Source organism: Cetorhinus maximus, chromosome 1 (genome assembly GCF_964194155.1).
Source record: "Cetorhinus maximus chromosome 1, sCetMax3.hap1.1, whole genome shotgun sequence".
Taxonomy (NCBI): Eukaryota; Metazoa; Chordata; class Chondrichthyes; order Lamniformes; family Cetorhinidae; genus Cetorhinus; species Cetorhinus maximus.
In genome coordinates, this window is record NC_135879.1 from 161715798 (window position 1) to 161739668 (window position 23871).

At 41.5% G+C, this 23871-nt stretch overlaps 1 protein-coding gene across 4 annotated transcripts in view; it reads right to left on the minus strand.

The window, feature by feature from the left end:
* ipo11 (importin 11) overlaps window positions 1-23871 on the minus strand; it is a 712707-nt gene that overhangs the window by 654705 nt on the left and 34131 nt on the right. For 2 of the 4 annotated variants that reach the window (XM_078549021.1, XM_078549047.1), the window contains exons 2-3: window positions 14692-14775; window positions 4788-4932 (exon numbers count right to left, since the gene is read on the minus strand). In XM_078549021.1, the coding sequence (XP_078405147.1) occupies window positions 4788-4925 (138 nt within the window). In that variant the 5' untranslated portion in view covers window positions 4926-4932; window positions 14692-14775. The remainder of the gene's footprint in view (window positions 1-4787; window positions 4933-14691; window positions 14776-23871) is intronic. The other 2 variants (XM_078549030.1, XM_078549038.1) reach the window with 1 other exon arrangement.

Here is a 23871-nt window from a genome sequence, read left to right on the forward strand (position 1 = left end):
CCTTTATTGGACAAGGTATAGAATACAAAAGCAGGGATGTAATGATGGAACTATATAAAGTGCCGGTTAGGCCACAGCTGGAATTTTGAGTACAATTCTGGTAACCACATTATAGGAAGGACATGATTGCTCTGGAGAGAGTACAGAAGGGATTTACAAGAATGTTGCCAAGGTTGGAAAATTGCAGCTATGAGGAGAGATTAGGTAGGCTAGGGTTGTTTTCCTTAGAACAGAGGAGGCTGAAGGGTGACTCGATTGAGGTGTACAAAACTATGAGGGGCCTAGATAGAGCAGACGGAGAAGACTTGTTTCCTCTAGCAGAGAGGTCAATTACCAGGGGGCACAATTTAAGGTGACTGGTATTAGGATTAGAAGGGATATTAGGAAAAACTTTTTCACCAAGAGGGTGGTAGGTGTTTGAAATTCGCTGCCCAAGATTGGTGGTTGAGGTAGAAACCCTCAGCTCATTTGAAAGGTACCCGGATCTGCACCTGAAATGCTGTAATCTGCAAGACTATGGACCAGGTGCTAAAAGGTGAGATTAGAATGGACTGCTAGTTTTTTCAGCCAGCACAGACATGATGGGCTGAATGGCCTCTTTCTGTGCCATTATGGTTCTATGGGTAGATAGATTTAATGTACAGATCAGCCATGATGTAATTGAGCCTGATCCACCATTCATTGCGCTGAATGGTCTACTCCCTTTCCTTGTGTTACAAGAAAATAGCCAAAAGCTAATACAACACTCTTGAGAATAAATGTAATGTTAATTTCCACCTAGAAAGAAAACATTATATTAACAGCTAATCAGCCAGTGACTGTTGAGAAGCAGAATAAGGCTGGCAATCACTTCTGAAACTGATGAGATGAACATGTAGTTCTATCAAGTACCTCTCAAAGTAAAATGCACATGCCTGTGGTGTACAAAGAACTGTTTCATTTCCAGAACAATTCCACAATCCAATAACTACTTAAGGATTTATAAAAATATATATTTAAATTATAGAACCAGATTTGATAGTATCCAGAGACCTACAAAGATGTTACAGAAGACAAGTGGAAATTGCAACTTTATAAATTTTTCTGGAGTTTATTTTCTATTGGAGACCTAACCAACAGAGCACAACAGTTGGCAATCTGCACTGTGCACAACCTTAAAAGCATTCTCTCTTCACCTCTTTCAAGCACTTGAGTACTTTACTGGCTGCTAAACATATAAATTCATAAATTGTAAACTCTTATGAATGTTGTATCAAGTCATATATTTTCAACAGGTGTATATTTAAATATTTCGGTGAAAAACAAATTTGCCACAAACACAGGCTATGTAAAATACTAAATTTTGTCACTTCATTTGGCTGTCAATAGCGCCTAACTTTTTTTTCTATTCACTGACATAACAGAACCAACATTTTACAATTGTACAACACTGACTCCTGGTACCAATCACCCACACATGCCCAATTTCTCCCACAAGTTGTGTCATCAGAACATACCCATCAACCCATTCACCGGTGCCACAGTCTGCACGCATGGTCACATCATCACGCACTAGTAATTGCATGAGTAATATGATTTTAAAATTTTGAAAACCAGTGAAATAATTTCAGAGATGAATATTTTTGAGAATTCATCTTCAATTTATCTACCAGATCTTTTAATAAAATGGTATGCTGTGAAAGGTTCTTTGGCTCTGGGGTTGCATATTCCTTTGCTATGGATCTGAATAGATGTCCATCCATTGCTGTTTTACCTCTGCCCTTCCCAATCAACTCTACCATTGTGTAAATTCATCTGCCTCAAATAATGTGTGCACTTTAGCCCTGTTTAGTGTTTTATTATTTATGCCAAACATGTCTAGTTGAGAATCACTGCTGTCCATCCCCAAAAGTTTGCCATCCTATAGTAGGTTTCATGGTCAGAAATTGATTTTCCTGCACTGTAGCACATCTTGCTTCAGCTTCTGGGTTTATATTGACCACCAAATTCTGAACTTTATTTCACACTCACTCTTAAGAAGTCTTCTGTGTCCTTTCATCCCATGCTTCCCATGTGATCCATTTGCAGCCTTCCTGAACTGCTAATGTCTATGATCAACACTTCAACTGATTGAACAAAACAAATCTTTGCCTTTTTTTACATCCCCAGAGTTTGACAGTTACGACAATTTCAACAGTAAGATGGAGACGTTTCAACACATAACATGATCTTCTAGCACACCCCTTAAGTGCCTTGGGTTGTTTCACTATGTTAAAGATGCTGTTTAACTCCATGTTCTCATTGTTAGAGTCAATGGGGAATCTATTTATGAAAAGTCAACATGCACATGCTTGAGAAGGAGAAGAAACGGAGAATAAAAATTCCTAGCCACTCCAAGCTAGAATGAAGCCACACAGATTCCAATGTGAGTGTCACATGTCATGCCTAATGTCATAATTGTGTCTCGATCAATGCCTGCCAGCAAGGAAAGTGTCGCTGAGGCTTTTTAATTCACAGTCCTGTGTATCCATCACCATTGTGCTTGATGGCCGCCTTTGCCTCCTTGTTCAGCAACACCTCCATTAAATAATTCTGATCCTTGTTCTCACATCCTTCTGTGGCCTTGCCCCCTTCCCATCCCTATAGTCCCCAGCCCCACACTTGGAGTTATCTGTCCTCCTCCAACTCTGCATTTTGAGCAAACCTGCTTTTAAGTTCTCCACCATTGGCAGTGATGCCTTCAGTTGCATAAATAAGGTTGTCTGGACACAGTAAGATTTCAGAGAACATTCCGGCAGTAGCACTGAAGACTTGTTCTCCAGAGGAGTCACACCGCTAGCTAAGCTGTTCTTGAAGAACTTCAACACTGTTTTGTACCCGACAAGGTGGAAAAATTGACCAGGTTTGCCCTGTCCACAAATGCACAAGGACATATTCAACCCGGCCAATTATGCCCCGTCAGTCTACTATCGGTCATCAAGGTGATGGAAGGTGTCATTGACAGTGCTATCAAGTGGTGCTTAAACAGCAATAACCTACTCACCGACACTCAGTTTGGGTTCATCAAAGGCCACTTAGCTCCTGAGCTCACTACAGCTTTGCTCCAAACATGGACAAAAGAGCTGAATTCAAGAAACGAGGTGAGAGTGACTGCCCTTCACACCAAGGCAGCATTTGACAGTGTGGCATCAAGGTGCCCTCACCAAAATTAGTCCATGGGAATCAGGGGGGAAACTCTCCGCTGGTTGAAGTCATGTGTAGCACAAAGGAAGACGGTTGTTGTTGTTGGAGGTCAATCATCTCAGTCCTGGGACATCGCTGCAGGAGTTCCTCAGGGTAATTTCGCAGGCCCAACCATCTTCAGCTGCTTCATCAATGACCTTCCCTCCATCATAAAAGCAGAAGTGGGGATGTTCACTGATAATTGCACAATACCTAACTCCTCAGATACCGACACAGTGTGCATCAATATGTCGCATTACCTGGACAACATTCAGGCTTATAAGTGGCAAGTAACATTCACACCACACAAGGGCCAGGCAATGACCATCTCCACCAAGAGAGAATCTGACCATCTCCCCTTGACATTCAATGGCAGTACCATCGGTGAATCCTCCGCTGTCAACATCCTGAGGATTACCATTGACCAGAAACTGAATTGGACTAGCCATAAAAATACTGTGGCTACAACAGCAGTTGAGGCTGGGAATTCTGTGGCAAGTAACTCACCTCCTGACTCCCCAAGCCTGTCTATCATCAACAAGGCACAAGTCAAGAGTGTGAGAGAATACTCTCCACTTGCTTAGTGAGTGCAATTCATGAACACACAAATAGTTTGACGCCATCCAGGACAAAGCTACCCACTTGATTGGCACCCAATCCACCACCTTAACATTCACTCTCTTCATCACCCACAGGAGCAGCAGTGTGTACCATCTACAAGATGCATTGCAGCAACTCACCAAGGCTCCTTTGACAGCACCTTCCAAACCCACAACCTCTACCATCTAGAAGGATAAGGGCAGAAGATGCTTGGCAACACCACCACCTGTAAGTTCCCCTACAAGCCACACACCATCCTGACTTAGAACTGTTATCGACATTCCTTCACTGTCGCTGGGTCAAAATCTTGGAACTCCCTAACAGTACTGTGGGTGTACGTACACCACATGGACTGCATTGGTTCAAGGCAGCTCACCGCCACCTTCTCAAGGGCAATAAGGGATAGGCAATAACTGCTGGCCTAGCCAGCAATGGTAGCATCCCACCAATGAATAAAACCAATGTAGGTGTTTTCCCCATAACTGGATCAACAATAAAATTAGCAAATATTTGCAGGAAATATATCACCCATGTTCTTGGGCGTTCCACGATAGGGTGAAGTATATACTTAGTGAATTTTCTGAAAAACTAACCTTCTGAATTTAATAAATGCTCATAAAATTTGGTACTGCACAAATAAGTGTTTACAGTGCAATTTAATTCACAGATTAAGCACTGTCTCACAACAGTAGCCTAAATATTTGTCTTTCAAACAAACCAGATAAAATTAGTGTCTTAAATTGATATTCCATTACCTATGAGAGCCTAAGTGTGTACATAAACTGTTGCAGAATAGTAAATTATGTATACTTTATGAATTTAAGAAAGCAGTTATTCACTCACCACTCAACCAAACATGATTACAAATTAGACTAATTGCTTGTGTAACTGCCAATTGCATACCAAGCTTTTACATTTGCTTATCCTATGAACTATAATGGGAGGTGTACCCAAGCCATTTAAGTAACTATGAAACTATAACTCACCAACAAAGCTGAATAGAAACCAGGTTGTGTCTCCCATTGTTTTAATCGCTCCTCAGCTGGCTTCAGCACGGCTGTATCTTGACTAGTAGCCTGGGTCAAAGCCTGCAGAACAACACTGCTAGCACTATTGATATCCATAGAGAACCTGGCAAGAAAATAAAAAGCACTTTGAACATACATGGAGATAAAAATTAACCCTGGATAATAAGCGAAGAATAACACTTCCTCTAATGATTCAACAGCTTAATATGGTAGATCAATAAAACAGCATAAGTAATATGAATGCTATTGGAGGAAACTCGTATCACCATCTTCACTGACGATAAGGTTTTCAAAGGAATATTTTATACTGATGAAGCAGTCCATTGCATTCAAATCACCATAAGCTGCACACAGTCCACCAAATATAACACTAGAATTGGAATTTTTCCCTCTTAAAACAAGGTGTGCACACAGACTATGGATAATTTTAACTTAAAAATTTATTTTCAATGTTCAGTGCAGTTGAATTAAAACGTGACATATGAAAACAATTTGTCTGCTTCGGTTCACTTGGTGCCACTCTCACCTGAATCAGAAGGCTGTGTTCAAGTCTCACTCCAGAGACTTGAGCAGAAAAATCTAGGCTGACACTCCAGCGGAGTACTGAAGGAATACCGCGCTTTCAAATGTGTCGCCTTTCAGGAGAGTTAAACTAAGGCTCCATCTGTTCTCTCAGACAGATGTAAACTATCTCACGGTGTTATTTCAAAGAGAAGGAGAGCTCTCCCCAGTGTCCTCTTCAATATTTATCCCTCAATCAACATCACAAGAACAAATTATCTGGTCATTATCAAATTGTTGCTTGTGAAACCTTGTTCTTTTTTCATTCATTCATGGGATGTGGATTTCGCTGGCTGGGCCAGCATTTATTGCCCATCACTAGTTGCCCTTGAGAAAGTGGTGATGAGCTGCCTTCTTGAACCGCTGCAGTCCATGTGGTATAGGTACACCACAGTGGTGTTAGGGAGGGAGTTCCAGGATTTTGACCCAGCAACAGTGAAGGAACGGCAATATATATATATCCAAGGAAGGATGATGAGTGACTTGGAGTGTAACTTCCAGGTGGTGGTGTTCCCATCTATCTGCAGCCCTTATCCTTCTAGATGTTAGTGGTCATACATTTGGAAGGTGCTGTCTAAGGAGCCTTGGTGAATTCCTGCAGTGCATCTTGTAGATGGTAAACACCGCTGCTACTGTGCGTCGGTGGTGGAGGGAGAGAATATTTGTGGATGGGGTGCCAATCAAGCAGGTTGCATTGTCCTGGATGGTGTCGAGCTTCTTGAGTGTTGTGGGAGCTGCACTCATCCAGGTAAGTGGGAAGTATTCCATTAAACTCCTGACTTATGCCTTGTGTATGGTGGGCAGACTTCGAGGAGTCAGGAGGTAGGTTACTCAACGCAGGAATCCTAGCCTCTGCCCTGCTCTTGTAGCCACAGTATTTATATCGCTAGTCCAGTTCAGTTTCTGGTTAATGGTAACCCCCAGGATGTTAATAGTGGGGGATTCAGCAATGATAATGCCATTGAATGTCATGGGGCGATGGTTAGACTCTCTTGTTGGAGATGGTCATTACCTGACACTTGTGTGTGGTGCAAATGTTACTTGCCACTTGTCAGCCCAAGCCTGGATGTTGTCTAAGTCTAGTTGCACATGGACATGGACTGCTTCAGTACCTGAGTCGTCACAAATGGTAAACACTGTGCAATCATCAGTGACCATCCCCACTTCTAACCTTATGATCTTAAAGTGGAAGCCGCTGATCTTATGAAGCAGCCGAAGATGATTGGGCCGAGGACACCACCCTGAGGAACTCCTGCAATGATGCCCTGGAGCTGATTGACCTCGAACAATCACAACCATCTTCTTTTGTGCTAGATATGACTTCAATCAGCAGAGAGCTCCCCACACCCCCATCCCCGATTCCCACTGACTCCAGTTTTGCTAGGACTCCTTGATGTCACACTCGGTCAAATGCAGCCTTGATGTCAAGGGCAGTCACTCACACCTCATCTCGGGAGTTCAGCTATTTTACAAGGTTGTAATGAGGTCAGGAGCTGAATGACCCTGGCGGAACCCAAACTGGGCATCAGTGAGCAGGTTATTGCTAAGCAAGTGCCGCTTGATAGCACTGATGACAACCCCTTCCATTACTTTACTGATGATCGAGAATAGACTGCTGGGGCGGTAATTGGCCAGGTTGGATTTATCCTGCTTTTTGTGTACAGGACGTACCTGGTCAATTTTCCACACAGCCGGGTAGATGCCGGTGTTGTAGCTGTACTGGAACAACTTGGCTAGAGGCGCATCAAATTCTGGATTACAAGTCTTCAGTACTTTTGCCAGAATATTGTCAGGACCCATAGCCTTTGCAGTATCCAGTGCCTTCAGCCGTTTCTTGATATCACATGGAGTGAATTGAATTGATGCTGGGACCTCTGGAGGATGCTGAGATGGATCATCAACTCGGCACTTCTGGCTGAAGATTGTTGCAAATGCTTCAGCCTCATCTTTTGCATTAATGTGCTGGGCTCCCCCATCATTGGAGATGGGAATATTTGTGGAGCCTCCTCCTCCAATGAGTTGTTTAATTGTCCACCACCATTCACAACTGATGTGGCAGGATTGCAGAGCTTAGGTCTGATCCGTTGGTTGTGAGATCACTTAGCTCTGTCTACCACTTGCTGCTTATGCTGTTTGGCGCGCAAGTAGTCCTGTGTTATAGCTTCACCAGGCTGACACCTCATTTTTAGGTATGCCTGGTGCTGCTCCTGGCATGCCCTCCTGCACTCTTCATTGAACCAGGGTTGATCCCCTGGCTTGTTGGTAATGGCAGGGTGGGGGATATGCCAGGCCATGAGGTGACAGATTGTGGCTGAGTACAATTCTGCTGCTGCTGATGGCCCACAGTGCCTCATGGCTGCCCAGTCTTGAGTTGCTAGATCTGTTCGAAATCTATCCCATTTAGCACAGTGGTAGTGCCACACACTATGAAGGGTATCCTCAATGTGACAGAGGGACTTCGTCACCATAACGACTGTGCGGTGGTCACTCCTACCAATACTGTCATGGACAGATGCATCTGCAGCAGGCAGGTTGGTAAGGATGAGGTCAGTATGATTTTCCCTCATTGGTCCCCTCACCACCTACCGCAGACCAAGTCTAGCAGCTATGTCCTTTAGGACTCGGCCAGCTCTATGAGTGCTACCGAGCCACTCTTTGTGATGACCCCATTGAAGGCCCCACCCAGGGTACATTCTGTGCCCTTGCCACCCTCAGTGCTTCGTCCAAGTGGTGTTCAACATGGAGGAGTGCTGATTCATCAGCTGAGGGGCAGGTGGTACTAGGTAATCAGCAGGTTTTCTTCCCCATGTTTGACCTGATGCCATGAGGCTTCATGGGGTTCAGAGTTAATGTTGAGGACTCCCAGGACAATCAGTCCTGTGTAGCACAGTACCGCCACCTCTCCTGGGGTAGTGATGGTAGTGTCGGGGGCATTGTCTGTAAGATATGATTCCGTGAGGATGACTATGTCAGGCTGCTGCTTGACTAGTCTGTGAGACAGCTCTCCCAATTTTGGCATGAGCCCCCAGGTGTTAGTAAAGAGGACTTTGCATTGTCGACAGGGCTGGGTTTGCCGTTGTCGTTTCCAGTGTCAATGTCGATTTCATTGTGTTGTTGAGACTGTGTAGTCGTTTGCTACAAATGAGTGGCTTGCTAGGCCATTTCAGAGGGCGTTTAAGCTGTATGTCACATGTAGGCCAGATTTCCTTCCATTAGTGAACCAGATGGGTTTTTACAACAATCGACAATGGTTTCAATTCATTTGAAATTCCACCATCTGGCATGGTGGGATTCGAAACCGGGCATCCTGGGTCTCTGGATTATTAGTCCAGCAACAATACCACTTGGTCCAGCAACAATACCACTATGCCATCGCTTCCCCTTGGTTGCTAGGTTTCCTACATTGGAACAGTGGACGCACTTCAAAAGTATTCAATTGGCTGTAAAGTGATGAGGCATCCGATGGTTAAAGGCGCTCTGTAAATGCAAATCTTTTTATTCTCTTGCTCACATTTCTGAATTAATGGTCTTTCAAATATTTTATAACGGTGAGCAATGAATGAAATAGTCTTTATTAATTTTCACAAGAATTCAATCTTAGTTATATTGCACAATCAATTTTTCTATTCCTACAAATTCAGGTCTGCCAAGGCTACCTTCTAGGTTTCAACGGTGTCGATCATTCCATTAAATGTGCATTTGCTTGGTTGGTTTTTACAGGTACAGTCCAGTATCTGATGGCTTTCAGGGAACCCTGCAAACAATGAAACTCTTGTGATCCATACCAAATCTCTGTGTATAGAGCACATACGCTCCTTTAATCTGCAAAAGCAGGCCAAGTTAACATTAGATGAAGTGTCATTTGGTTGAGTTCAAAGTTGCTTTATCGACAATAGAAAGATCGGAGAACACAGTCTGGCAAAAGTAATTTTGTGCAATCATTCACCATCTGCTCCCTACAGTTAAGCTAATAAAAGAACATGCAGACACAAGCTCAATTAAGGGGGATTCTTAAAAAAAATGGCTTCACTCTTTGTCCCACCAATACTGTGGAACCCATCTTTCCTTTATACACTTTCTACTGCCTTGTCTCACTTTTGATGTCCGTGTTAATTCCTAAAAAGCCTCCCTGCAAAGACTGAAAAACTGTCAACACCGAGGCACCAGATGTCTCCTGAATAACCAGGCATTTGGAACAAATAGGGCATTGTCTGAGATTTGTGCAGAACAACTGCTCACCCTGCATTTAAATCGCTTCTCATCTGGCTATGAATAGCCAGCCAAGCACAGGGCTATTGAGAGAGAATCTATATTTTTTATGTTTAATTTGCATGTTTCGGACACATATACAACCTCAACTGAAGCTCAATTGCAAATGAAACTGAAAGGGAAGGAGAAAAAGGTAAACATAAATGAAACTGAACTTCCCTGTCCTTAAGGAAATCAAAAGCAAGTTGAGGTTGGGAAATCCAAGCTAAAACTTGAGAGACATAAAAGGATACAGATCAATCCAAGCTGTGCAGTAGCAGTTGTTGAGTCCACTGCAGCACAACAGACAAGCTGAAGACTCAAGAGGCGCAGGCTAGATCCAGAAGCTGAGAATAAGCAAAGGGGATGAGTTGCTACAGTTGCTCCTGTTACTTGAAGATAACATTGGTGGATCTATGCCATCCAGACAGAGTTGAGTGGGTTCTGCAGACATGTGCCACTTGAGAAGAACGTGCCCACAGAACCCACAGGTTGGTGCTGCTGTCGGCTGGGGATAAGACTAGCTCCTTGAAGAGGAGCTGAAATTCCTCATGAAGACGACAGAGTTTGAATGACTCTGTGACTAAGTGCGATCCCAAAATCGGAGTAGGATCGCCAAAATCTGAGTGGACTGCTGAACGAATTCTTAAGATCTGCCTAAGTTGTATCTACCATTTAATTTGCAATTTATGTTTATATTCAACTACAATTTGCCTGTTAATTCATGTTTAAATCATGTTAATTCTGGATGTTAGAGTAATGAATAGATAGTAGTTAGTGTTTGCTTTCTTGACTCTTATATAGTAAAAATTCTGTTCTAAACTGTGGTGTCTGGAGGCTGCATTCTTACAGTAAATAAGTGGGATTTCATGTTTCTTCTATTTAAGAGAGGGTTATTGGTCTCTACCAAGGTCATAACACTTTATGGAGAAATCATTTATTTCAGATGAGATCCTGCCCAAAAGCTCATTTGGGTCCTAATTGCACCAAAAGAATTTACAAAATCGCAACTAACGACAACCATTTTTGTCCAAATCCAACTTACTGTTTTTTGGATCAATTATAGCCAAATTCTACAGAAATCAAATGAAAGTAAATTCAATCAAATGTTGGGGTAGTTAAGGAATTCAACACAGAGAACTAACCCAATCAGCTACAAAAGTATATAAATTACTTAACCAAATCCTCCTTTTAATTGTATTACTACACTAAACTTCAGAAGTTAGAGTTATCTCAAACCTGACTACTACTCATTTATGCCACTATGCAGACTATGCTCTAGGGCAACATCCCATCTTAAAAAAGGAAAAAAGATCTAGATAACTAAAGTTCTCCCACTAAAGCATGTGTCAGAATAGCTACAGCACAAGAAGCCATTTGGCCCGTTGTGTCGGTGTTGGCTCTCTGCAAAAGCAACCACCTTGTCCCCATAGCTCTGCAAAGTTTTTCTCTTCAGATAATTATCCAATTCTCTTCTGAAAGCCTCAATTGAGTATGCCTCCACCACACTAGCAGGCAGTGCATTCCAAATCCCTCACCATTCACTGCGTAAAAATGTTTTTCCTCATATCACCTCTGGTTCTTTTGCCATCCTGAAATCAGTGTCCTTTGATTCTGGATCCTTCCGCCAATAAGAGCAGATTCTCCCTATCCACTCTGTCCAGGTCGTCATGGTTTTGAATACCTCTATCAAATCTCCTTTTAACCTTCCCTCCTCCAAAGACAACAGAACAGGCTGAGCTTCTCCAACCTATCCATGTATCTTAAGTTCTTCTCTCTTGTAATCATTTGCTTTTCTGTACCCTCTTTAATGCCTCCACATCCCTCTTGAAGTGTGGTGCCCGGGACTGGACACAATACTCTAATTGAAGCCAAACCAGTGTTTTGTATAGTGTTACGGCCAGGATGGGAGGGCATGTGTGCAGTTTATCTAGCCCCACTACTCCACAGGTATCACCATTAGTTTATTCATTCACCAAAATGGCCAATGATTTACCTTCACGGCTGTTAGAATAAAAGAGGCTTCTTTCAATATACTCAATGATCGACTTATCAAACAAAACTGCTTTTTTTTTTAAAAAAAACAAGTTGCAAGAATTGCTGAACACACAATTTGTAATCTGGAAGTGTAGCTATCTATCCCTCTTAAAATTCCCCAGCGCATGCATAAACAAAGGACAAACAGATAGGATCTCTGCAGAGGTGGGCAGCTGAAGAAAATACTTTACAAAACAAAGGATAAAGTTTGCAGGGTTTCGACACTGCCAATCTGGAGCTCCCTCGTGTGAAGACAGATCACTAGTCCCAGTAGATGCCTGGAGGTTCTCACCAACAGGGCATCAGCATGGAGGAACCTAAAGCCAGGTCAATCCTTTTCATCTCAGGAAGAAGAGGCCCTTCTCATCAGGCTCGATGGGCCAAAGGGCCTCTTCTACACTGTGATTCTGATTCTGTGATCTCAGCCTCTCGGGTTTCCCAAGACAGACAAGCTCCACCAAGATGAGGATTCCTAGCTGGATATTGATAACCATTCAATTTCAAGCAAGGCAGAGCGCAAGCTGGGCAGCTTTAGTTTCTCAGTTTATTCCTAACTAAGTTCAAAAAATTCAAAATTTAAAGCTCCTCCATCAGGTAATTTCCAGTAAATCACCAGGCCTTTGACTTTAAACATTTTTTTTCTCTATCGCTCAGTGATTGTAGTTCAATAAGCAAACAGCTCTCCCCTCTCAAGTGCCATGCAAGTCAGGTGATTTCTTGGAAAACTAATGCTTGCTCTCAGTCCAAGATGAACTAATTATCTTTTTTTTTTAAAAAAGTGTCCAAATAATGCAATCTCTTTCCAAATTTTAAAAGGAAATACAGCTCTTGAAGATATGATTCTAATATGCCTCCGCCCTTAAGAAATGAAACGCCATTTCCAAATGCGTTTCATTGCAAAGCATACAGGAAAAAATATATACAATATATACGAAACAAAATTCAAACATGCAGTCATTCATTTCTTATAGAGAATCAATAGTTTTCTCTGATTTTCAGATAATTCTACAAAAACTACATTCTTGACAATGCATCAGCAATTTTATTATCCTTTCCAGCAATATGAACAATATAAGTTAGCAGGCTGTATTAGCAAGCTCCATTAAAACATTATCATTCTAAATCTTAAATTATCCCACAAAGGCCAAGGGATTATGGTCAGTGTATATTAGTGTTTCTTTACATCCAAGTTTAAGAGCCAGTGGCAATCCAAAGGGTTCCTTTTCTACTGTAAAGTATCTCTTTTGATGCCAACTTTTTTTTCAGAAAAGTATCCCACTGGCTTCTCTATGCCCGATTCATCTTCTTGCAATAGCATTGCAATAGTCACCAGCATTGATTGCCACCCTGAAGGGCTTAGCAGAACCGGTGTCAATAACACCTTCTTCTCAAAAGTTGTCTGGCACTCTCTTGACCACATCACCTTCACTTTCTTTTGCAATAAATCCATTAGTGGAGCATCTATCACGCTGAAATTTGGCACAAGCTTAAACAGAAGCCAGACATCCCTAAAAATCTCATGATTTCTCATTTAGTTTTAGGGACAAGGAATCCTATCAAAGCCAGTACTTTGATGTTCTTGGCAACATTTGTCCTTATCCACACTTGTCTAGATAAGTTAATCACGCTTTTGTGCACTCACTCCTGGCAAGATTTATTACTAGATCTGCCAACTGTACTTGCAAAAATAGAGCTTACAATTGCTTTAGATGATCTTTTCAAGTGTCATTGTAAATCATCGAAGTAAACTACATAGTTAGGAACACGAGCTACAACTGGATTCATTAGCCTTTGAAAAGTGACTGGAGCATTTTTTAGCCCGAATGGCATCACTCGGCATTGGTATAGCCCATTCAGTGGGACTAAAACTAATATCTCCTTCGCTCGTGACGTTAAAGGTACTCGTCAGTGTCTTTTCAATAAATCTATCATAGTAAGGAACTTGGCACTGCTAACCCTGTCAACACGATCTAAACAAGGGATTGAGTAGGAATCTGTTTTTTGATACTGCATTAACCATTCTATAATCTATGCAGTATCTAGCTGACCCATCAGGTTTAGGCACTAACACTACTAGAGAGCTCCAAGTGATTTGACTAGGTTCAATTAAGTGATTTTCTAACGTATATTGAATTTCTGCTTTCACTTGAGTTTGTTTCTCTGGACCTAAACGATAAGGATGTTGCTGTATAGAAGGTTCCCCTACATCCTCATCATGCATGGCTAAAGTTATATACCCTGGTTTATCCTTACAGGTCCCTTCAAATGCTCTAAGCAACATCACTACATTCTCTTGTTGTTCTGCCACTATGAAAATATGGTGTCTAGCTGTCCTGATATTTCAGTGTTAGCTAACCGGATAATAGAAGGTTCAATTTGTGAACTGTCCAAGTCTCCTTCTGCCTCACTCTCACTGTCTCTTTGGTCCCCCACTGTGCATACAACCTGACATACCTGCTTCTTCTTATTCTCCTCCCTGTGATGGCATTGTTTTAACATATTGATATGGCACAACCGCTTCTTCTTTCTGCGATCTGGGGTGTCTATCAAATAATTTAGTTTACCAATCCTCTTATTTATTAAGCCTCTTAATTTCCTTCGAAATTTTTCCCTTGATATCTTTCTCACTAGTTTGTGGTCTATGGAATATATCCATCAATGTAAACGGGCCTCTAAATGTTTCTTAGCTCTAACCAACTAGATTCTGCCCTTGACCCCTCTCATACATCCTCTCTCTCCAGCACTCTAATGTTCTCCTTAATCAATATCTCTACCTCTCCTCTTTTCTTTCCCATCTTTCCTGAACACCGTATCCTAGAATATTTAGTATCTAGTCCTGCTCTTTATTGAGACAGATCTCCATAGTCAGTGGTCATTTGTATTACTGAACCTGCACTAGCAAAGGGCAGTTCAACTCATAGCTATGAATTCCAATTCAATTAATTTCCTAGACAGCAGTATATTTGGCATAAATAAACAACTAACATAAACTCTAATTACTCCTTTATTAACCTACCTCTCTCTGGTTCTCAGTTTCACAATGTTTCACAAATATTCAGATGGAACAATTGCCTCTAATTAACTGTATCGAGCAAACAACCTGGGAGAGAAAGCATAAAGGAATTGAACCAAAGCACACACCGTATTAGAAAAACAAATCACAAACATTAGTCGTTTAATATAAACATTGCAAATACTCCACCAGGTCAGCTGTTCACCATTTACATCCATTTAAGCAGATGTAATTTTCATGAACAAAATATTGATTCAATATAATAGAAAACGCTAATCGTTTGCTCATCTTTATTTGCTCAGTTTGTCTACACATTAAAATCTGAATGAGAAGTACTTGATGAAAGAAACAAGATCCTTATACATACTTGTTACATTTTTCCAGGTCATTGCTATCCCTACAAAATGCACCTCATCCCATAATTTAATCTGCATAATGTATGTATATGTTCTTTCTGTCTGCAAAGAACAGGGCCCTGTGTATTAATATATGTAGCTTCTAGTACACGCAAATGCACCACACTGCAAGCCCGACTGATAATCTGAAATTGGTTGTCAACATAATTCTTAGTACATTGAGGATTATTTAGCACGTCATCCAATCGCGGAATTACATCTAATGTTGGACATTGTGTACACATGTTCTTTTTGTCTTTGCAGATAAAAGAACACATACATATATTGCGCCTGCTTCAGCTGAACAAAATAAGTGACAACCATTCGCTGGTTTATTCCCCAGGACAATGTCTTGACTAGAGTCAAGCTGCCTGGTTTAAATTTCAAACAATGCTTGGCAGTTAACCATCAGTCATCATCAACTGGTGCATTTTCTATGGCAACGCCTCTACCAGAGCCCATTTGCCAAATAATCAGCACTCTCTTATCATACAGTATATGTTGTTTCTCCTGACATTGGTAATTTCTTGAGAATCATCCTGATGAATGCAAGGCAAAAAGCTTCAACAGAAAGTCTTTTTCAGCAATACTCAAGTTTGGTACTACCAAATGACCTCATTCCATAATGGATCAGGCAGAAAATCATAGGAACCCATTGTCTTGGGTCCCTGACACAAACTCCATTTCATAAACACCAACTCAATTTCTTTGCCTGGCAAATGAGGGTGAAGCAGTGTGTTAATAAGCCAGGTGTAATATTTGACCCCAAGGTGAGCTTCCAGCCATGCGTCCATGCCATTACAAAGGCCGTCGATTTCCACCTGCATAACAACGCCCGACTCCACCTCGCACCAGTTCATCTGCTGCTTAAACCCTCATCCATGCCTTTATCTCCAGACTTGAATACTCCAGCACGTTCCTGGCCATCCATAAACTTGAGGTCATCCAAAGCTCTGCTGCCCAGGTGATAATTTGTGCCAAGACCCATGTGTTCACCCACTGCCTGGTTTAAATTTCAAACAATGCTCGGCAATTAAGCATTGTTAACAGGCTTCCAATTCAGCAATGCCTCCATTTTAAAATTTTCATCCTTGCTTTCAAATTCCTTCATGGTCTCACCCCTCCCTATCTGTCTCATCTCCTCCAGCCCTACAACCGTCTGCACTCCTCCAATTCTGGCCTCTTGAGTATCACTGTTTTAATGACTCCACCCCACTGACAGTCATGCCTTCAGCTGCCAAGGCCCTAAATTCTCGAATTCTCTCCCTATACCTTTCCTCCTCTCTTCTATTGATATTTAAATAAGAGTTAACAAAGTGACATTTGGGTCCTATAGAGAGAGTGTCTGGAGAATTAATAATGGAAAATAAGGAGATGGCAGATGAATTGAACAGGTATTTTGCATCGGTCTTCGTTACATGTAACATCCCAGAAATAGCTGTAAATGAGGAATTGGAAAGGAGGGAGGAACTCAGGAAAATTACAATCACCAGGGAAGTAGTATTTAGCAAAATGTTGGAGCTCCGGGCTGACAAATCCCCAGGTCCTGATGGACTTCATCCTAGCGTCTTAAAAAAAGTGGCGATATAGTAGATGTGTTGGTTTTAACTTTCCAAAATTCCCTGGATACAGGGAGGTTCCATTAGATTTGAAAATAGCAATATTCCAAACGGGATGGAAACAGAAAGCAGAAAACTACAGGCCAGTTAGCTTAACATCTGTCATAGGGAAAATGTCAGACGCTATTATCAAATATGTTATGGCAGGTGTGCTGAACCCAAAGGAAAAGGAGAAAAACTTAAACTTAACCTTTTTAAAAGGGAGATCGGGCCTCGGAGTTTGGAACTACAGTTCCCATCGGGCCCCAGCGGTCTCTGCACATGCGCCGATGGTAGAATGGCCGCACACGCATTAGATTGTTCTTTTTTTCACGATCTTCGGCTTGTACGCATGTGCCATATGGAGAATGGTCGCATATGCGCAGTTGGTGCATTTTTTTCATTCCAGGCCAGTAAACGGCCCTGGGCACACACACAGTTTGTTTTTTTTTAAGATTTGATATGGAGCTCTGCACCTATGCAGAAGAAAATAAAAGTGAAAGCACAAAAAACAAGAGGGTCAGGTGACCCAGAAGAAAACTCCATTCTGCAGAAAATGCCAGGAGAGGCAGGACAGGAGCTGCAGGGAGCAGATTCCTTAAAAAAGTCGTTCCAAAAACCAGGGAGTGGGACAGAAAAGGTCCCAAGGCGACAGCCAAATCAAGGGATAAGAAAAAGAATCTGAATCAGGTCCTGTTAAGTGAAGTTAAGAGGAAGGAACAGAGGAAAAGGCTCCGAATTAAAGGAACAGAGCTGCAGGAAGCAAACTTAAACCAAAGTGGGCTTGAGAGAAGCCAGAACATCAGAGGAGACAGCTGAAGGTTGGTGACTCCTTACTATGAACTTTTGGAGCAGTGGTGTTCTGCTCGGCACAGTCGAATATCTGAGTGTGTGTGTGGAAGGTACAGCTTGAATTCATGCCGTGATCCAAGGGAAGGAAACCTTGGAAATAGAGGCTGAAACCCTGGAGGTGGATCCTTGTTGAAGACGTGTGAGTGAAAGCGTCATTTGGGAGAGAATTCCTAAAATCTAGTGTGGAGATTGGAAATCCTCGTGAGAAAGACGGAGTTTCAGTGACACCAGTTGGCTCATGGTGTAACAAGTATCTGGGGGGTTGATGAGAAATCCATAGAAACTTGGTTTTGGAGTGTGGTGTCCGGCTGCAGTTCGCCTATTAGTTTACATGGGTCGTATACTTGCTGTAAACATTAAAGTATAGGATAGATTTGTGTTATCTTTACGAATTTGTATTTTTCTGTAATAAAGGTATGTTAGGGTGAAGGAGGAGTGTAATTTCTTTTATTGTTTTTTATTTAATAAATATTTTATTTTGTTAAAAGTTCACCAACAGACTCCTGTGACTCTATTCAGTCGTCGTCCTCCACGTTTCTAAACAAAAAATAAAAATTAGGATCTATCAAGCCAGGTTCCAACCTGGGATCTGACCTGTTCAGTAGTATCATCTGGGGTCACTGTGCAGGGCACTTAGAAAAATTCAAGGCAATCAGGCAAAGTCAAAATGGCTTTGTGAAAGAGAAGTCATGATTAACCAATTTATGGGAGCTCTTTGAAGGAGTCACATGTGCTGTGGGTAAAGGGAAACCGGAGGATGTACTGTACTTAGATTTCCAGAAGGCATATAAGAAGTTGCCACATCAAAGCTTATTGCAGAAAATAAAAGCTCATGATGTAGTGGGTAGTATATAGGTATGGATATTAGATTGGCTAGCTAACAGGAAACAGTGTAGGCACAAATGGGTCTCTTTTTGGTTAGTAGGGTGTAAAGCGTGGTATGCCACAGGGATCAGTGCTGGGGCCTCAACTTCTTACAATTTATATAAATGACTTGAATGAAAGGACCGAAGATATGGTTGCTAAATTTGCTGAAGACACAAAGATAGGGAGGAAACTAAATTGTGAAGGGAACATAAGGAGACTACAAAAGAGACCTAGATTGGTTAAGTGAGTGGGAAAAGACCTGGGAAATGGAGCATAATGTGGGAAAAATGAAATTTTCCATTTTGGCAGGAAGAATAAAAAAGCATATTATCTAAATGGAGAGAGATTGAAGAGCTCTGAGATTCAGAGGGGCCGGAGTGTCCTCGTGCATGAATCACAAAAGGCTAGTATCCAGGTACAGAAAGACATTTGGAAAACTAATAGAATGTTATTATTTATTGCGAGGTGAATTGAATATAAAAGTATGGGTGTTATGCTTCAGTTGTACAGGGCACTGGTGAGACCACATTTGGAGTACTTAGTATTGGTCTCTTTATTTAAGGGTGGATATAAACGTGTTCGAAGTTGTTCAGAGAAGGTTTACTAGACTAATGCCAGGAAAGGTTGGATAGGTTAGGCTTGTATCCACTGAAATTTAGAAGAGTAAGAGGCAACTTGATTGAAACCTTTAAAATCCTGAGGGGTCTTGACAGGGTGGATGTGGAGAGGATGTTTCCTCTTGAGGGAGAATCTAGAACTAGGGGTCACTTTAAAAATAAGGGGTCACCGATCTAAGGTGGGGATGAGGAAAAATGTTTTCTCTCAGAGGGTAGAGTGTCTTCGGAACTCCCTTCCTCAAATGTTTTTAAGGCAAAGGTAGATAAATTTTTGATAAACAAGGGGGTGAAATATTATCGGGGTAGGTGGGAGGTTACAATCAGATCAGCCATGATCTTATTGAATGCTGGAGCAGGCTAGAGGGGCCGAGTGGCCTATTCCTGCTCCTTGTTCGTAGGTTCCTCCTTAAAACCTCTCTCTTTGACAAAGCTTTTGGTCATCTGCCTTAATATCTCTCGATGACTCAGTGTCAAATTCTGTTTAGTCATGTTCCTGTGAAGCACCTTGGGGCATTTTACTACATTAAAGGCAATATATAAACACAAGTTGTTGTCACTCTTAAGCACAAGTTACAATAATACCCAAGGAACAAGAATGTAGGCAATGCAAATAACAGAATTCAAGCTTGCTTGGGCTTCAAGATTGTTAGGTGGGGTACAGTAATTGCTGGTTAGCTGTGCAATGAGGTGACACTGCACACTCAAGACTTTTGTGAAAATTCTGGCAGAAAATTGCACAATGAAGGTTTACTTTAAGCAAATGTGCTATAGTCCAAGCACAAAAGCATTATGTTCCCACTGCAGTCAGTGATTTCATTCAATATTCTAAAGTGGGGGCACTCAACAAGTATTCTTTGTTGAGTATTCCACAATCTGTTGGAACAGAAGTGCCTCTTGCTAAATGTTTGGAGTCTTTAAATATAGACATGCTTAATAGGTTCGAAGCACAATTAGCATTCCAAAATTACTCTGAAATTATTCTACATAGATCACTATAAAGAGTAAACTTCAACAAATCATTAAGCAATTTATTCCAAGGAACATTCTGCCATAAAAGGTTGTTTGGGGGGGGGGGGGGGAAGAGAGAGAATTTGGAAGAGTTGGGGAAAGACAACATGGGACCAATAATACTGCGGATATAATTTTCCAGTGACTTCCCCAATGATTCACTTGATTTCAGGAATAGTTTTGCTCGGCAGCATGGTAGTCACAATGCCCAATGTGAATTAGCACCTACATTAAACTGTTGAATTTCTTGGTTTTGGTTTCTACTCAAAAAGTTTCCGACAGGAAGTATCCTTGTCTGGGAGGTCAGATTTTGGATTTATTTGCAAAAACGTATCTGATAAGGCATTTATTTGATAACATGTCATATAAAAGGTTACTCCATTCTTGGCATTGGGGGAAGAGGACTGGCTAACAGAAAACAGATAAATGGGTCATTTTCAGGTTGGTAAACTGTAACTCGTGTGGTATCACAGTATAGGTGCTGAAGCATCAATTATTTACAATCGATATGAATGCCTTGGCTGAAGGGACAGAGTATTGTAACCAAATTTGCTAATGATACAAAGATAGGTGGGAAAGCTAGTTGCGAGGTGGACACAAAAGAGTCTGCAAGTAATCAGCAAGGTAAATGGAATGTTAGCCCTTATTGCAAGGAGAATGGAATATAAAGTGGGGAAGTCCTGCTACAATTGTACAGGGCTAGAGCAACGTACAGGTATGGCACAATACAATACAACTGAAGTCTCCATAATTTGCATCATCCTAAAAACGAACAATCCATTCCCCCACCACAATATCAGTGTGGCATTTTTCTTATATTCCACACCAAACATAAGTTGCAGTAAGAATCGTATATGTTATATCAAATTTAGGTTATGTTTTGTTCTGTTGACCTACATCCATCAAGAACTGAATTGAGCATTCTCCAAAACACATTTCTTGAATAAGCTGCAGTCTGAGAACATGATACTCCATTCCATCAATCTGATTGGACTCAAATCCAAGTCCCAGAGGTGAGAAGTCAGCATCTAATCTAAGGTGTCAATCAATCCCTGGATTTCTGGAACATAAACAACTACTGTTTCACATTGGAGATACTGACAGAAATCTCAAGACACCATCTCCTTTCCCCATATATATAGGTCTAACTTGTTCTCAAATAGGTTCCAAGGTCACAGGACTGATTTCATCCTTGTAGCTCATCACAACACAACCAGAGAAATAACTATGTACACAGAGATATCAGCATGCATTCAAACAGGAAATAATGATAAATACCCACAGGGGTAATATATTAGCTTGGATAGAGGATTGGCTAACAAACAGAAAGCAGAGAGTCGGAATAAATGGGTCTTTTTCTGGATGGCAAACTGTAACTAGTCGGGTGCCATGGGGTTCAGTCCTTGGGCCCCAACTATTTACAATCTATATTAATGACTTGGATTCAGGGATAGAAGGTACTATAGCTAAATTTGCAGATGACACCAAAATAGGTGGGAAAGTAAGTTGCAATGAAGAATAAGAAATTTACAAATGGATATGGGCAGGTTAGATGAATTTGGCAGATGGAGTTTAACGTGGATAAGTGTGAGGTTATCCATTTTGGTCGGAAGAATAAAAAGGCGACTTATAATTTAAATGGAGAGAAACTTCAGAGTGCTTCAGTGCAGAGGGATCTGGGTGTCCTCGTGCATGAATCGCTGAAAGCTAGTATGCAGGTACAGCAGGTAATAAAGGAAGGCAAATGGAATTTTGGCATTTATTGCTAAAGGAATAGAGTATAAAAATAGGGAAGTGTTGTTGCAACTGTACAAGGCATTGGTGAGACCACACCAGGGGTTCTGTGCATAGTTTTGGTCCCCTTACTTAAGGAAGGATGTAGTTGCACTGAAGGCGGTTCAGAGGAGGTTCAGAAGATTGATTCCAGAGATGCGGGGCTTGTCTTATGAGGAGAGATTGAACAGTTTAGGCCTATACTCGCTAGAGTTTAGAAGGATGAGAGGAGATCTAATTGAGGTATTTAAGATACTAAAGGGGATAGACAAAGTAGACGTGGAGCGGATGTTTCCCCTTGTGGGGCATTCTAGAACAAGAGGCCATAGTTTTAGGCTAAGGGGTGGTAGATTTAAATCAGAGATGAGGAGGAATTACTTTTCTCAAAGGGTCGTGAATCTGTGGAATTCACTACCTCAGAGTGCAGTGGATGCCGGGACACTGAATAAATTTGAGGAGATAGACAGACTTTTAATAAGTAATGGGTTGAAAGGTTATAGGGAGAGGGCGGGAAATTGGAGTTGAGGCCGAAATGAGATCAACCATGATCGTAATGAATGGCGGGGCAGGCTCGAGGGGCTGAATTGCCAACTCCTGTTCCTAGTTTTTATGTTCTAATAATTGCAGTTTACACAGGGGAGTACAACAAATAGTTGCATTCCTATAATACATCACAAGTGAAGCAATTGCAGAACAATTCTTTGCAATAATTCTAAGATTACCACTCCATAGATATCATATACATGTCATAGCCAGCAACGCCATGAGACACCTCTCCAGAAATAATGCTGAATGGATAACAAAATTTTAATTATGCAATGGTCAAGCGATCAACAACAATTCTTGATTTCCCATCACAGACACACCAACAGCAAGCCTTCTCAAAGTGAGACTTGCAGGTGGTGGTGTTCCCATGCATCTGCTGCCCTTATCCTTCTTGATAGTAGAGGTCGCAGGTTTGGAAGGAGCTGTCAAAGGAGCCTTGGTGAGTATTGAAAGGGATCCTTACATAGCTGTGATTGGAGAAAAGTCCACTCAGCAGGACTATTACTGCATTTTTTGAATAAGTCTCATAATACATGTCGTACTGTTTTATGATACTTGTCTAGCAAGTGATCTGCTCATTTGTGAGCTAGCACACAAATTGTCAGACAATCATGAAATCCCAAATAACTAATTTCTTTCAGGGAAAGAAACTTGCCAGCCTAACCTAGTTTGGCCTACATATGATTCCAGACCCACACTAACTAGGGATGGGCCCACACCCTAGAACAAAAGCATCCAACAGCTCATCAAACACACAAGATTCACAACAGGCTTGGATGCCATGATGTTTTTTGGAAAGGTGATATGCGTCCATTTTATGCTAGATACAGAGATAATTACTCAAAGGGAACGGAATAAATAATACAGTAAAATTTCGGTTTCCGGCTCTCCACCAACCGGAATTCTCTACTAACCAGAATTCTGGGGTTGGGTCTATTTTCTGATTGGAGATGTTAAACTCACCTGTAATAGGGATCAGTGGCCTGTCCTCTGGTCTCAGCCTCCTACTGTTCTGCAGTACCATCTCCCCTTGGCGCTGCTCACAAGATTTGCACGCTGCCGCACCTCTCGAGAGGCCTTACTACCCACATAGATAAAAGCAAAATACTGCAGATGCTGGAAATCTGAAACAAAAACAAAAATAGCTGGAAAAACTCAGCAGGTCTGACAGCATCTGTGGGGAGGAAGACAGAGTTAACGTTTCGAGTCCGAATGACTCATCAGAACATGTTCCACAGATGCTGTCAGACCTGCTGAGTTTTTCCAGTTATTTTTGTCTTTGTTTCTTACTACCCACATGATCATCTTGGTGCTTTCTAATTGGGCAAAAACACGGAACTCACCTTATATCTCAGTTAACTAGTATATTTGATTAACTAGCACCTCCCTTTCCCTGAGCATGCCAGATAACATAGACTTTCCTGTACATCAATGCTATTAGCACACTTAAGATAGTTACAGCACAAGTTCTATTTTCTGAATGGAAGTTGTATAATCTCCAGAAAAGAACTTTATGAATCCTGTAGA